General features: G+C 38.4%; 1 protein-coding gene across 1 annotated transcript; it reads left to right on the forward strand.

Annotated features, from left to right (window-relative positions):
• The first annotated feature begins 15,659 nt into the window (after positions 1-15,659).
• Positions 15,660-16,376, forward strand: LOC6564650. Its single transcript, XM_001991543.2, has one exon. It carries the CDS (start codon positions 15,748-15,750, stop codon positions 16,231-16,233), a length of 486 nt encoding a protein of 161 aa, XP_001991579.1. The 5' UTR covers positions 15,660-15,747; the 3' UTR covers positions 16,234-16,376.
• Positions 16,377-17,127: the final 751 nt, after the last annotated feature.

Genomic DNA, 17,127 nt, shown 5'->3' on the forward strand with positions numbered 1-17,127 from the left:
ATGTAGAAATAATTTCACATATTTACATTTAATAAAAACAATTCTAATTATTTGTTTTGAATTTGAAATTCATTTTGTAAATTATTACCAACTGTAAACATTTGTAAAATGTTTCGACTTTTTGAATGTATAATTCACTGGTACACTTCACAAGGGTATTCGCTTTGCGGCGTTTTGAGTTCTTTCTTGTTGTTGTTGTTTATTTTGTTTTAGGGAGCAGCTGTTGCGGCATATAAACAAATGCGAAAGCTTTGGCCTACCTCTGCCTCCGTCTCTGCCTCCGTCTCCGCCTCAGCTTCAGCCTCGTCTCCATTTTCTGTTTCTGGCACGTCTGGCCAGGGCGGCGCCTATCGAGCCGGGGGGGGCCATAAAATTGGCGTCGCCACCGCGTGATTAGGAGCCGCGACGCGTTTCATTTGACTTGCCCCCAAAGCGTATACGCAACATACATTCACCATACACACATGTATACATACATATGTACGTAGAGAAGTGTGCGAGTGCTCATATATTGGACGAGTCGGAGTCGCAGTAACGTGGATTGTTGAGCCTGGGCGCCAAAATGAGAGGCATTTTTAAAAGCCCATCTCTGGAGATAGTCATTTGTGTATGTGAATCGATACCCGCCGGAATTGTTCATTGCGAGCTCCACGGCGACTCCATCTACACAATTTCTATATACATTTCCTTAATCTAACAAACGATTCTTATCACAATGAATTCAAAACTGTTAGTCGCTTTTTTGTAACCAAAAAAACTAATTTGATTAATTTCTGAGTCGGTTCTTAGCCGGGATTACGTTCAGCAGTAGCCACCGACAAGCCAAAAGATTGCAACAAATGTTTTTGGACAGTTTTTGTATTTAAGAAAATCAAACCAATATATTAAAAACAGTTGTCTAATTATTTACAAACATGCAATCTACACTAATTGTCCAAAAAGCTGCCTGGACAATTTAATATTGATTAATGTGCCGTTTTTAATCTGGTAAATTATATTTCTGTATCTATTTATATATATTTTTTAACGGGTTCTATATTTCAAACAAACGTTAATCTATTTCAGGAGCACAATACTAGCTGAAAACAAGATAGAACGTTGCAGTCGGGCGTATCCGACTGCGAAATACTTCGATACCATTCGTTATACCAACTGATAACAAGTAACAAAGAACTGGATGGGTGTAGCCAAGAAGTACTGTCCAAGTTTGCCTTTCAAGTTGCGATAGATAGAAGCTAGGATCGCAGCTCTTAAATTACGGCAGATATGAGCTTTTGGGCGTGGCATATGCCGATCTTTGAAGGACATCGCCAACAAGCTACCAAGCAAGTTTGGAGACCGTACCTTCAAAATTGTGGGAGATATGTGGCTTGATCGATTTGCAGTTATCGATTTTGTCGATTTCCTAGCCCTTTAGTGGACGTAGCACTTCAATTTCAAAGTGTACAAATTGGACGCGGGCACAGACTAGAATATGCTCCAAGTTTCAAGTCTCTGTCTCTACGGGTGTCTAAGAAAGTTGAACTCATTCAGACAGACAGAGAATATACTATGATACCTTCGATATCAAAGTATAAAAAATCGAAAATATTTCACATTCGTACCAATAATCACGCAGACAATTTGGAAAAAGCTGCCTCGACTGCATATTGATGAATGTGCCTTTTTCAAATTGGTAATAATAATAAATTATTTTCTGCAGATATATATAAATTAAAATGTGGTACATTTATTATATATACAAATTTAGTAAAATATGCTTAAGATGTGTTTTTCAAATTTTGATAATTTTATTGCAATTTTCAGAAGTCACAGATTAAGTTGTGTGCAGTACAATTAAGCAATTAAAAATAATTTTGAATAAAAAGGAAAGTCGAAGTCTCAGTGTCAATGACAAACAAGCCACAAACGAAATTTGACCTAATTTGATTAGGTTTTATTATTTGTATTTTTCGAATGTAACTTTGAAATAAACAAATAACTTTGAAATCGAATGTCAAAACGAAATGTGAACTTTTTGCTTTGATGTTAAAATTACCAGCAAATTGCTGACACATTATATGTATAACGCGATGTATTATCTATCTATCAAATCTGGATGCAAATTGTTATTGGTACATAATGATATAATAATATGGTTATTCAAGATTTTTGGCTGTTGAAATTGAACCGGATTATTCGCACGGCGGATGCTGGCAGCCCTGATTGGCACTCCTGGGGCTTCATTTGTCGCAATGGATGTTGTTATTGTTATAGCTAGTGCCAAAAGTTTTGTATTCAAATATTCAAGTATTAAAAGCAAACTTGGAGCTCAGAAACGGCTTAACGACTTAACGACTCCCGGGCAATGCAAGGCTTCACTAATAGGGTGCAGTCGGTGTGTAAATTGATAGATTCGCAAGGAAGGCGAATCGGGGGTTGGCCGGGAGCTGACTGCCACTGCCATGGCAACGATTATCATTATGGCTTACAATTAAGGTCCATATCTTAAACTAAATACGAGTTGAAATCTGTTGAAAACTGAGTTTCTTTAATAACTAAGTCTAAGTTGAGAAAGAGTGCCACACTACGAGTTACCCTCTACTTTTGCAGTTTAATGAAATTAACACTATTTTCAATTCAAAGGTGAAGAATATTACTTCTGTCTAAATTAGCTTTAAAGAATGCTATATATCGCTAACCTCAGTTTTATCATTTGCAATCACTTTAAGTAAGCACAATCACACAATTAACTTAGCCTTAAATCTTAAAAACAAAACAATTCATATACTTGAACTGTCGCATAAGTTTCTTAATTAAATAGTGCAATTTTTAATTGTTTCGTGCAACATTTGCAGAATATTAATAGTGGGCTTCATTGAAAACTTTCTCATCTTGTTCGCTTTAAATAATGAAGTCGATTTACTGATTGTCTTAAGTCCGATTGTAAATGAATAATGATGGCAAATAGGATGCCCCCTGCGGCATCCTGGCACATCAATTTGCCCAGCTGGATGAGAGATAGCCTCTCTGTGCATTTTGAATGAGTACAGGGTACCGCAGTATAATAACAGCCAAGAAAATAACTAATTGCCACATTTTTGTCTCAACTTCTTTGCTTGCCTCTTGCTGCTTAACCCCCTTCCTATGTTCCTGTTCCTGCTCCTTTTTGGCTTCCAATGTCCATGGCCTGCTGTTCCTCTTCGGGTGTCATGTGCACAAATTGCTGCTTATTAATGTCAGAAATTTCTAATTGCAACGCTGCATACAAATTGTTTTGCCCATCTCCTAGCCAAATTCTGACTCGTACCCTGAACTACCCTCGCACCGCCAACGTGCAATCCACAACCATCATTGCTCACTCCCCCTGCCTCATGATGCCCCTGACTGAAGCACTCTGACCCGACTATGAAATATTTGCACTAATTTGAACAATAAATTTTGATTATTTGTGTGGTGGTGTCCATGGATATGTATGTATGTGTATGTGTATGTGGTTGTGTGTGTGTGTGTGTGTCTAACTGATTTGCCTGGCAGGCCGTAACGCGTCAAGCGCGTAACAAATTTAAACTTAAAGCACATTGAGATTGCGACTGAGAATGAAACTGAACCCAAATCCATATCCAAGCCAACGAAAACTTTTAAGAACCTTTTAAAAAAAGACGCGACCCGAAACCAAAGACAGAAATATTTATAATCAAAGAAAAAATTTGCATACTTTCGCACACTTTTTGTCCAGGCAAAATAAGAATTATGAGCGCAGCGCCTTGTCCCACAAAAAAAAAAAAAAGGATGCGGCAGAAGGATATATGTGGCGTAAGCAGACCAGGAGCCAAAGTTGTCAATGAAAGCAGATTTATTACATTTCCATGGCTCCATTGAAGACAATTAAAAGGCCAATTTAACTAGGCCAATTCTCTCGTGAATATTTGTACCTGTAAATATACATTCCACACAGACACACACACACACACACACACACACACACACACTCATATACATAGACCGCAACCTCCCAATCCAGCTGCTGTTTCTGTTTTGTGGGTGGGTGGGTGTGTGCGTGTGGGCGTGTGTGCATATAAAATATGGGAAAAAGTATAAAGTCCCATAACAGTAACAGGAGCGCAAATAGCAGGAATAAAATGAAATAAATAAATAAATAAATAAAATAAAAATAGTAATAATAACAAAAAGGGAGCTGCAGCCAACGAAGCAGCCAAACAATGAGAACCCAATTTTGTGGCCGTTGCCAATGTATAAAGACAATGTGAACTGATGCTGGCGCCATCGAGCATCATCGAGTCACAATGGAGCCCCAACAATGTAGCAACAACAAAAGCAACAGCAACAGCAGCAGCAGCAGTAGCAGCAGCAGCAGCGGCAGCAGTAGCAGCAGCTGAGCGGCTTATGTGGCAGCCAGCTACTGTAGAGAGAAGTGTGAGCCGCGTTTGCATAATATTTACAAATATCCCATGGATTTGGCAAAAAAAAGCATGGTATGTAGTTGCTGCTCAATAGGCCACATGCTGAATGCGACAAAATCACACACACACGCACACACACACATACACACACACACACCAAATTGTCATCATATCAAACGCTTTGCATCATTTTCCATTGATAAAAGATTATGACAAATGGATAAGGATTTGTGCGTATTGCGTATTGTGTATGAGATTTCTTGATGTTTATATACATACATATATATATATATATATATATATATATATATGTGTGTGTGTGAGTATACATATGTATATGTAGATTCCGAAAAGTAATTCGAATTCAATACACATAATACATAAGACGATCAACTGTCGATTGAAATTGATTCGGATTTTCAATTAACATCTGGCATAAGTAAGCAGTCGCAATCAAAGTGTTAAAAATTGCATCAGCTCAGCTCAAAGTAGAGATGGATAGGATAGGATAGATAGGATAAGTGTGAGAGGGAGTGAGAGGTGAACAGCATTAGTTAGTCAGTGTTGGGCAGTGGACTGAAAAGAGATTTTTCAAAAATATGTATAGACTTGAAATAACATTTTATAATTATATATGGATCTAATGAAGTCGAGCCATCAATCCAGTAAACAGTCAAGAAGGAGATTTTATGCGAAATAAATAGTCACATTCAATTTTTTTCTTTTTTGCAACGAAAGATTCTTTTTTTTTTTTTGTTTGGTTTTTCTAAACATTATCCAAAATAAATAGCTATTTGCCTAGATTATAGATTGTTTTTACAACTTAAACTTATTTCGAAATATTTCAGTTTTCCAGCTAAAAAGCAGCTAGAAATGGTTAATCAACAGAATTGCCATCGAGCCCATCGATGTTTTGATTCGTCGCCTAATTGTCCATTGAATGCCCATTGTGAATTGTGAATTGTGAATTGTGCTGCATATGCTCCGAGTGCATTCCACCTGCTGTCTGCTATTTCGTGTATTGGCTTTGCCCGTCGCTCCTCGTCGGCATCATCCACATTCACATTCACATTGGCATTGGCATTCACATTCACATGCACATTCATACCGAAGTCTTAACATCCCCACCAGCTACGGCATGACGTGTTTTTCACTTCGTTCCCTTCGTCCTGTTCGTCCTGTTGGTCGTGTATTTTGTCGTTTCAGTGCATGTTATTGCAATTGTTGTTGTTGCTGGCTGCTTCAGCCTCGGCTGCTGAAACTCTTATTGCTGTTGTTGCTGCTATTTTCATTGTTGCTTACTTACATACATTTAACAATCTTTGTGTTTGAGCACATTTTCGTATCTCATTTCTCGTTTCTCGATTCCCGCTGCTGGCTGCTCGCTGCTCGCTTCTCGTTTTTTTTTTTTTGGTTTTTTGGTTTTTGGTTTGCCATTTTCCGTTCATCGTTCATCGTTGGCTGTTGGTCGTTGGTCGTTCGTATACCCTAGCCAAGTGTATTAAACTTCTGTCACGAACTGTGCAGCATATTGAATGACGCATTATTGGACCCATAAATCATGTTAAGTACGACCATATATGGAGTCTTGGAGTCTTGGAGTCGGCTTGTTAACTAACAACACATTGACTTCGCTGAGGAGCTTTGGCGATTCCTTGTTGTTGGCCAAAGCAGACGATTTTTGCTTTTTTATTTCTTAAAACTGGTCTGAAGAATAAAAATGTAATATTCATTTTAACGTTAACGTGAATATACATGTATAAATATTTATTTAAAATTGAAATCGCATCTATTTGCTAAATTTGAAATTAGTTTTCTATTTGGTTTCCTAGTAATATTTAAGAAAGACATTTTACCGGCCAATCAAAGTATATTCCTATTGTAGCACTTATTTGCTATTTACTATATATAAATCAGATAGGACATTTGTGCATTTTATTAGTGTATATTATTTTTCAGACCATTTGTAAGGGTATTCCGTGTTCGACCAATGCCTGGCAGCGATTGCTTCATGTTATTTTGCTAGCTTCTGTTTGCGTTGTTAGCTGTCAGAAGGTAGAAATTCCAATAAATAATTGAAATCATTGCTTGTCTTTTTTATTTTTCTATTTTTATATATTGTTTTTGTTTTTGTTTTTGTTTCAATTTTCCCTTCTGCCGGCTTTGCACGTTTTGGCGGCAACCATTTTATTATTTTGTTTTATTTTGTATTTTATATTTTGTACTTTTTTTCTAGCAAAGCATCCGCTCTCCAATCCGACGCTGTTGGCATGTGAATTACAGTGGGCCAAGCGGCCAACAATTGACCAAAGGCCCCACCTTTCCCTTGCCAGGCAGGGCTTAACTTGCTGACTGCTCATTTTTGTCAGAATGCAACCGCAGAAAAATAATGAAAATTACGAAAATTACAATGTGGCAGCAGCAATTTTATTTTATTGTTAGTCTTTTTCAGTTGCTCTATTAATAATAACAACGTTCTGGCAGATGCCAGTCGCTGGTCAGCACCAAAACCATCACACCACCCACAGCCCACCGCCCACCGCCCACTGTAAAGGCACATAGTTGCCAACTGCTCACGGTAAATGCGTTCATTTTTTGTTAATTACACAAAACGAAAAACGAAAAGAAAAAAACAAAAACGAATTCTGGCCAAACAATGGTCAACAACAGCAGCAGCAGCGGCAACAGCATCAACATTAACAAATAACACAGCACAGTTGTGGGAAGGGGTGGGTAGGGTAGGGGAGGGGATGGTGAAAGTTTCAGAAACTCGTTGCCGACTTTGTGGCGCGGTAAGCACCTGCGGCTAAGTCAGCTACAAAATGTGACTTATCTGGCTGTCGAGAGCTGCGGACGACACCCAACGGTCAGCACTTGACACTGCGTCAACTGTGAACCGTAAACCGTAAACCGTAAACTGTAAGCTGAGAGCCGTGCATTGTAAACTGTTATCTGTAAACAAAGTGCAATTAGCAGCATGCCATGCAATATAATACCCTGTAGTCTCAAGGATTGTCTCCAATTAAAAGTGCAAATAAATCAATGAACTATCAAATAACTGAATGACTGCAAAAACAGAAAGGGACAATTATTGACACTAAGCTCAAATTCGAATCGTTGATGTCACATATAGTAGACACTATCATCTTTTGAACTTTTAAATACAATAGTGACTCTGCTGTGATGGCACTGAAAAAAAAACAAACTATTAATAAATGATAGTTAAACGTTAAGATTCCAACTTATATTTTTGCTGAATGGCGCTTGTCCTTCATTTCTCATATGACAGTTCTAATTGGAAATTGTTTCATCAATTAACAATGATGATTTGTGAAATAAATGTAGTTTTGCAAGCTTCATGGCTGTCTGATGAATAATTTGTATCATTATTGATCAATTGACAGTCAATTGCCGAAATTTGGTATTCAAAATGCATTTGAAATGAACATTTGAAAGGGAATGCATAATGCATATTGCAAAATGCTTCACCCCTTAGAAAATCGGTCAGAAGACCTGCATCGCTGCTGCTCATAGAAGCAGGAGGGCAACGCCACTCCTTCAATACGTATTTGTGACCCAAACTGAGTTTAAATGGGTCGACCGCTTTTTTAGTGCATAACTTGCAATTGCACTGATAATTCGTAAATGGAACAAGCGAAATCATTGCCAAAGACCCAAAACACAACGCAAAGAGCTGAAATATCAGCAGCAGCAGTAGCAGCAGCAGCAGCAGCAGCAGTAGCAGCAGCAGCAGCAGCAACTGCAGCAGTAGCAGCAGCAGCAGTAGCAGCAGCAGCAGCATCAGCAGCAGCAGTAAGCTGCAAACAGTTGTCGTTGATTTATGATGGCATCCGTAAAAGTTTGCAACCAAAACTTGCAGTTTAGCGCCTGGCTAAGGACAAAGACTGAACTGCAAATGCTGTCTGCAACTTGCTACTACAAAATCGCTAATACCAAAATGCGATTGCGTTTCGTCTTATGGAATGGCATGGCATGGCAAGCGAGCGAAACAGCAGCAGCAACAGCATCAACTGAAAGCTGAAAGCGGACTGAATTTACTACACACTCTACTCTATATATAGTTGTGCACAAGTTATCCGATTTTCACTGGCGAGGAAGGACCTTTGCCCCTGCCAAGGCAGCTAACGAATATCAATTAGGGATACTAAACAAGTCAACACATTCAAGAGACAATCCGAGAAGTTCGCTTCAAAGAGCATGTTATTCTTGGTCATTTCTTTTGTTTTCGAAATCTAAGATAACATATCGATGAAACGATTGTGCGCAGAAATAGAGAGAGAGAGAGAGAGAGAGAGAGAGAGAGAGACAGAGAGAAGGCAAGTGCACTGCAAAGGAGCTTAGCGAAATAGTTAAGCGGAAAATTGATATTTAGTATTTCAGCTCTATCAGCAGAAGTAGATAACAGCTTAATGATTTTCTTTATTTTTATTTGATATTTATATAATAACATAATTATTGATTCATTAATTATACTGAAGTAAAAAGTAAATATATTTATTGTTCAGCAACTTTTGAGCTCTGTATCAAAGCTGACATAGTTTTTCATTATTTATTTTACTTAGCCAAAGTCAAGCCAAATAACACAAGTTAACAAAAGCCGTAGGAAAAGAAAAAAAAAAGAGAATAAATGAACCTAAATTAAAAATAATATTATCGATTTTTCATCAACTTTTGAGTTTTGTTTGTGTCAAAGTTGAGGTAGTTTTTCATCATTTTATGTAGCTTAAAGTCAACCCAGATTTATTCTCCATAAATTCAGCGTAGAACATTCCAATATCGATTAGATAAACAGTATTGTGTGTGCCAAAAAAATATGTATAACTTTTCAATTAATTGAAGGCTTTTTGCAGCTCTACTTAATTCAAATTTCCAAATAAAACTCTACTCAACTAAAACTTTAAGTGTGTGCATTATGCATTTGCGCTGAGCATCAATTGACAAAAACTATAACAAAATTTAAAACGATGCCTTTAAATAATGTTAAGTTGAAAGAGCTCAACTCTCTCTCTCTCTCTCTCTACACACATATTTCATACTTAAGTCAAAAATAAAATAAAGTCGACAATTTAGCCTCGAAATCGATATCTAACGATATTGCGTACATGACCAAACTACAAATGCAAATACAGATCCCAGCTGCAAATTAAGCAAATCGTCAGCCAAAATGGAGCAACAAATAACTCGCTGTCTCCACGAATCCGCCATCGACATCGTCGACAGTCTCGTCAGACTCTGCATTTCATTTATTTAGCCAACTTGGCCTATCTGAAGCAGCACTCAAAATCAAATGAGGCACGGCCGCAAACTTAACGCTGTCGATTGTGTGTGTGGTGGTGGTGTGTGTGTGTGTGTGTGTGTGTCTGTGTGTGTGTGTTGCCTGGCATCGAGCAAAGACCAACAACTCCGTCTGCTCCCGTTTGGGGTTGCTCAACCTTTAAATTTGCACATTACGCCCCCAGAGGCGTCTCTATAGTTTAGTGTGTGTATGTCTCCAACTCCCTACATGTGTGTGTGTGTGTGTAGACTTTAGTCCTGACCCGAACCGACCCTGAGCCTTAAGTTCAATGCACTGCTATTGGAGCATCACTCGCTTCACTCGCTTCACATGGCCAACATTCAAAATCGGAGACGTGCAGATTGTCGTAGCTGCTCCTGTTTCCCGTTTCTGGCTTCTGGCTGGCGGCTATTGTTTCTGTTCCTGTTCCTGTCCCTGTTTCACTTGTTTCTCGCTTTTCAGTCTCTGGCGTTTCTCCTTCTGCTTCTTCTTCGTTTTTTCTTTCTCGCATGGCTGCGTTTTGGGTTGCAGCTGCTGCGATTGCTGCTCGCTTATGGCCGCTGTCAAATTAATTGGCTTTTCCGGTTGTGGGGCCTGCGTCTCCGTCCGTTTCACAACTCATTTCCTCGTTTTGTCAAAATTTCATTTCTTTTTCGCTACCACTCTCCCTCCCTCTCCCTCTCTCTCTCTCTCTCTCTCTCTCTCCCTCTCCATCTATCTATCTCACTCACACACACTGTTTCTGACAAATTGCATTATCTGCGCAATCGAACACTTGATGATGAATTTCCACAAGCCTAGTTCCGTTTCTTTAGATCAGCGTCATCATCATCATCATCATCATTGTGATTTATTTATTTATTTCAGTATAATTGATGAATCAATTATGTTGTGATTTAAATATCAATTTGAAAATCATTAAAAAAAAACTGCACGCGAAATTTCAATTTCCCGCTTATCTATTTTCTTAAACTCCTTCGCATTGCTCACTCCTTGTTTCCTTCTCTTTCTCTCTCTCTCTCTCTCTCTCTCTCTCTCTCTCTCTCTCTCTCTTTCTCATCATCATGATTATCACCATGATCATCATAATCATAATTTTCATTATCATCTTGATCAACATGTCATCTTCAAAATCAGCATCGGCTCTTTTCACAAATAGTGCTCATTTATTCATGCAAGCTTTTGAGCCTCTTTTTGAAATGCCGCCGGTCGCATTTTGATTGCCACTCATCTGTTTGGCTTACGCGCTGTGAGCTGCTCCGTCACTGAGTGAGTCACTTTGGACCAGCATTTGCTTTGAGTGAGTTGTGCGCGGAGAGCGCTTTTGCTCAATTCCCCTTGCTGAATGCTTCTGCTCATTTTGGCACGTGTGTTGAGTTTGTTGAGCTTAGCCAAGTCTGCACACCACATTGCCAAAATGAACTATGCAAATTCCCATGTGTTGAGTTTTTTCATCGCCATAAAGCCTTCGTTCAGTTTATTGCAACAGCTTACGATTTGAGATTATCTTTTGCATATTTCCTTGCGGATAAATGAATATTTTACGATATTCAAAATATCCTTGGGAAATTTAAGCTGATAACTTTGGATATAAACGGAAACTTGGCTAAACGCGCTACACTTTGTGCGTTAACAGCTGGGAAACACACCAAAAGACAACCCACGTTTCAAACCATTAGGGACATTATTGGCATAGAACTGTTTCCTGTTTCCTGTTGAAATGAAGTCAACTGCACAAGAATATTTTTTGCCTTAAATGAAAAGTTTCCATTTCAACGTTGATATGTAGAAGCATACGTAAAAAAAAATATATAGCAAATTACCAAAAATCATTACAAATCAGACTCACAAATATTGTCTGCTTTTGTACAGTAAAATTGTTGTTGTTTTTGTGTTTGTTTTTCGTTCGCAGTTTCTTCAAGATGATAATTTGCTTTTAGGAATGCATATCGCTGTTGCGGCATGCTGCGAATGCGTGCTCAGCTTACCAAATAGCAATGTGCCACAGCAATTATGAGTGCTTCATTAGCATTAGCTGTAAGCCACATGAAAATTATGGTAAATGCATTCGGCTAATTGATTACCACACATGGGAGATGTGTGCAATTGAATTGATTCTGGCATTTGAATATATTTAATATATATATATGTATATATACTCAATGCTTGTATAGCATTTCAGCATTTCAGTTTCAGCTTATTTTGTGCTCTCAAACTGTTGTTGCTTCCTCGAGTCGCTGACCTATTTTGTGTGCCAATTTTATCAATTAATGGAAATTGTTAATTAATATAGCTATATATACATACTTGCTTTTTATTGAGCGTAGTCGTGGCTTCAAATAAGAATCATATTAGCATTAACATTATTTTTGATTATTTGTTGATTTCTCCGAAACAAAACTTGTCTTCCCAATTAACATGACTATTTTATCTTTGCATATTTTATTAGTGCTATTCGCATGACCGCTGCTGTACATACAAAAAGTTTTCTTTAACAAATACACAATATTTGCAGTGTATCATTTTACCAGAAATGAAAATCGTAATATCAATAAAAACAAAAACAGCTTAAATACATAAAAATTTTGAAATTTGCCCAATTAGCCGAAGTTGTCAGTTGTGCAAATAATTCTCATTTGGACAAAAGCTAATTGGTTGTTGTTGGCTGAGCTTGGACAACTTTTCGCTTAAATTTCCTTGAATATTGTTCCAACTAGGCAACACTTCGCATCATTTAAGCCGCAAGTGTGTCAGCTAAGCGGCCAGACACCCCACACCCAGCTAACCTTCAAATTCCTGTGTGTATGAGTGTGTGTTTGGGTGTGTGTTTGGGTGTGTGTTTGGGTGTGTGTGTGTGTGTGAGCTGAACTTCCGTTGCCAGCATTGCGATGTCCTGGCGAGCATGTCCTTGCCTAAGCCTGCTGCCTAAGCGGCTATGTAACATAATATTTTCCGTTTGCCAACTGACAACTGCACTGGCAGCCGGTCTTCGTTTACCGTTGCTTTTGTTTCAAGCCATTTCTTTTATTCTTTGCACTTTCTTTTTTTCCCTCTCAAAATATCAGGAAACAGCCTAGGCACCAGTGTGGTGGAATTCAGTCTATACGCATCAGCGCTTTGCTGTAGCAAAATTCAATGCCAATATAAATGATTAAGCCACACTCACACACACACGCACACACACCTACACATGCTAATACCCTGACACACATATGCGCACGCGTGTGTGTGTCTGTGTGTGTGCGTGTGTGTGTGAGTGTGGCTTAATCATTTATATTGGCATTGAATTTTGCTACAGCAAAGCGCTGATGCGTATAGACTAATTGCTGTGCCACCAATACAACAAGCAAACAAACGGAACAAATAGTTCTTGTGCCCTTGGCAAGTAAATTAAATTAAATTTAATTCGCCAAAAAAAATGTTGGACTTTGCAAATAAAGTCTACAAAAATGTGTACCAAATATGCTTTTGAAAAATGATTTAAACATGAAATTGCGATACGAACTTAATTAATGTCACACTACCATAAAATCACTTTCACAATTTATTTTTATTTATTTTCTTTCTTTTTTTTGCTGCCCTCAATTTCGAAAACAGCGTGGAGCAATTTAATTTGAAATATGCAAATTGGCATCGGAAAAGTCTTCTTCTCCAGAGGCTCGTGCTGCGTATTAATAATATATGTGTATATAAAATATAATAAAATGAACGTAATAAATATGTTAAAACCCGTATACGAATATACCACAGATGCCAGAAGAGGTCACAAATTTTTGGCTGTGCCACAGAAAAGTGGAAAACACAAAGCAGCTGCATATAAGGTGAGATCAAATCGGATTCGGTTCTGGTTGTGCAACAGCCTGTCAACTGGACTGGACTGGAGTGGACTGGGTGGTAGACATGGCCAGTGTCATTTCGCTGATGGCATTTGCAGCAAGCAAAGGAGTCGCATAATAGCCGCGCGTAACATGGCATTGCCTATCTGCCATCTTTATGCCACAGTCATTCAACAGCAGGCAGCAGTCTTAACGCATTTCTACCGCCGTTTGCAGGATGAAGCGGATGAAGTTGCTCCTGCTGAAATATTAAGTGTGAACGGCAAGTCAAGTGGAAGGCAGCACGGCAACAAGGCAGCAGCAGCGTTCGCGTTGGCGTTGGCGATGGCGATGGCAATGGCGACACACAAGCGAAAAACTTTTTCAATTATAAACGCCTTGAGATAAGCAAAGCAACAACAACAACAACAGCAGCAGCAGCAGCAGCAGCAACAGCAGCAGCAGCAACAGCAGCAGCAACAGCAACATCTACTTTAAGTATATGGCTCATCTTGTATTCCACATCAGACACATACGAAACGAAAACGAGGACCACAACTTGCCACGGTTTATTATGTTTTATTATATGCGAGCGTGCTGTTTAATTGAATATTGTTGTTTACTTCTATGCCACACAAAGACACACATGCCACACACGCTCGCACACATGCCACACACAGTAACAAATGAGTTGTGCTGCTTTGTTTGATTGCCTCGCGTATCCTTGCATTTATTATAACTTTCATCTCTTTTACCGAACTTTGCGCTTTATTTAGTGTTTCACAAGTAAGTCTGTAATTCAAATAAGACGGCTTCGGCTTCAAATTATAGAATTTAATATGTTTGTATGGTGTAATTAGCTTTGCTGCAGGTATAAGGTCTGGTTTCGAATTGATTATGTTATATTATAGTTTATAAGTGGTCTTCTAGGAAAGTATACCCAATATATACATATATAGACTTCGCTAAGATATTAACTATCTGCAGATTTAAAATGGAACACAATTTATATTGCATTCACAGTTAAATCCAAAGCACATATTTTTCAGCAAAACTAGAACTTGGACTTAAAGTCCCAATCCTGTCATTTATCTGTGGTGATTACTTGCGGTGCGCTGTCGTGTAGGATGGGGATGGAGTTGTGCGCTTGCAATTGTCGCTCCAGATTTTTGAAAGTGCCTTGTCATTCAGAGGTCACACACACACACACACACACACACACACACACACACACACACACACGCACACGATAAGCACACATAATGTGCTGTGACAAATCAAGTTGCAGGATGCTGGACAGCAGCAGCAGCAGCAGCAGCAGCAACACGTACACACACACACACATATATATATATATATATATATATATATACATATATATATACGATAATTTATAAGCACCAGGGTGGTCAAATTGTTCGTTTAAGAAATAAACTGAGCAAATGGTATGACAAATTCGTAAACTATGGCGCTGAATTGGAAAAGGTGCGAAGAACTGAGGAGATTTTGCTTTTAAGAAGTGCTCGTTGCAAATAAGTCAGGCGAAGCGTATTTAAATTTAGTTTAAATGAAAAATTGTCTTACATTTTCGAAATTCGCTATTTATTATCGACGATGTTTCTAACAAAAAGTGCGTTTCTTTATTTCATTTCATGGTATTTTTCTTCTATTTAAAACACGCAACTTTTCAACTTCATATTTAAACATGAATTTCGAGCATTGAATCAATTTTTTGATTTTTTGGCACTGGTAAGCTTAACCCTTTTAAGGAACTAATTTGAATATGAATTGAAGAATTGTGTTTTCTATTTAAAAATGTAGGATTTCCATAATTGAAAAGCCATGTTTTTTACATTCGCAAACCAACTCTAAAATTAGTTTTTTTGTTACTTATATTATAAGTTCATACAATTTGTTTTGCTTAAATTCAGATGCAGATGGGCTTCGCTCCAACCAAATAACTAACTCTAACCAAAATCTGAGTTCAGTCTCACGAAAATATTAACTTAAAACGTCATTGGATTTTTTCTTTTTATATTGATTTAAAGTGAGAAAAAAAATGGATCGAGCAAAATCACGTAGCCCATGCAAAACTTGGCAATGCTGAAACTTGACGCTTTTTTTTAACGTTGAGTTGCCACAATAAGAATTGTTTCATTAAATCAAACCAAAGCCCAAATCCTTCCTTGCTCAAACAGAAATACCACGCAACAGCTGCGGCAGCTCAAGCAACATGGCCACGGAATGCGAGAATCTTGAGCAGATCAACAACAGTGCGAGCGGCAGCAGATGTGATAGAGATAAGGTCAGCATCCCCAGCATCCCCAGCAGCACCAGCGGTGGCATCAACGAACAACAGAGCAGCACACATGTGTCCAAGTTACGCCCTCTGGCCAGACTGGACCGTTTACTGCGCCGTTGGCTCCCAGGCTACAACTATCTGCGTGGATGTGCTGGCAATGGCAATGCCAATGCCAATACCAATAGCAATGGCAATGTGGGCAGACAGTTGTCTGAGATGGGAGCGGGCAGGATGCCACTGAAGGCGATGGAAGAGCAGCGTGTGGAGCGGCAGAGAACGCTAAGCATTGATGTACCGTTAACAGCCAGGCGACATCGGGATGGGGAAGTGTTGTTGAATGCGGGCATTGCCAAGTCTGAGTTCTGCTCGAAGCTGGACAGGCTGCTACAAGCCAAGCTATCTGATAAGGACAGATGATTAGCTTTAGCTGCTAATAAATAAAATTAGGTCGACTGAGAGCAGGATATATAAAAACACATACAGAAACAAAGCACATTTTCCTGATTAACGCATACCACAAATTTCAGTTAATAAATTTGAAGAACTTTCAGTTGAACGAAGCGAATTTGTGAAATAACTGAAACTATCAAGATATATAGATAACAATAAGTTTAAGACAACTTTAGCTGAACCACAAAGTCTTTACGAGTGTTCACACAAACTTGCTGTTCTCCGCCTGATTTAAAGGGCCCATCAATTCACATAGCTTCTTGCCTGATTTATGTTCGTTTGGCCAAACAACAATGCATTCATTTTGTATCGTAATTATATATTGATTATAACAATGCCAGTAACAAAGCAATCGCAAAAAAAAAGAACAAAAAACAATGTTTGAACAAAAATACAGTTGAAAAGTAAAAGTATATCTGAATACTCTTAACGTTACTTTTACCCGATATTTTGTACTTTTATTTTTTCTCCTATTTTGAAATCCGGCAAATACTAAGCTGCCAAAATACGTAAATCGGAAATCGAAACAGATCATTTCCTTGTGGATTTGAATCAGCTGAAATAACCAAATATAAATTCAGCCAACCAAAGAAAGTGTATTTAAGTGGAGCAAAAACAGAAATGACAACAAAAATGATGGCACAGGCTGTGATTAATGTGACATGGAACTCGGATATGACAGAGTGGCATGCACGCACTTGCAGCTTCAATATATCAATATAGTATTATTGGCAATATATCAATCAGCCAGGCGACACATACATATATAGACGAAAGCAAGCAGGGCAAGCGGCTGTCTATGCCAAGGGCGAAGCATTTCTGACGAGACATCAGCTCAGTTGAAGACAGTCAACTCATTAA

The sequence above is a fragment of the Drosophila grimshawi genome, unplaced genomic scaffold (genome assembly GCF_018153295.1).
Source record: "Drosophila grimshawi isolate 15287-2541.00 unplaced genomic scaffold, ASM1815329v1 contig_848, whole genome shotgun sequence".
In the NCBI taxonomy this organism is placed as follows: Eukaryota; Metazoa; Arthropoda; class Insecta; order Diptera; family Drosophilidae; genus Drosophila; species Drosophila grimshawi.

Excerpts from the sequence above, each read along its gene's own strand:
- LOC6564650 (XM_001991543.2), top strand. The coding sequence starts at position 15,748 with ATGGCCACGGAATGCGAGAATCTTGAGCAGATCAACAACAGTGCGAGC.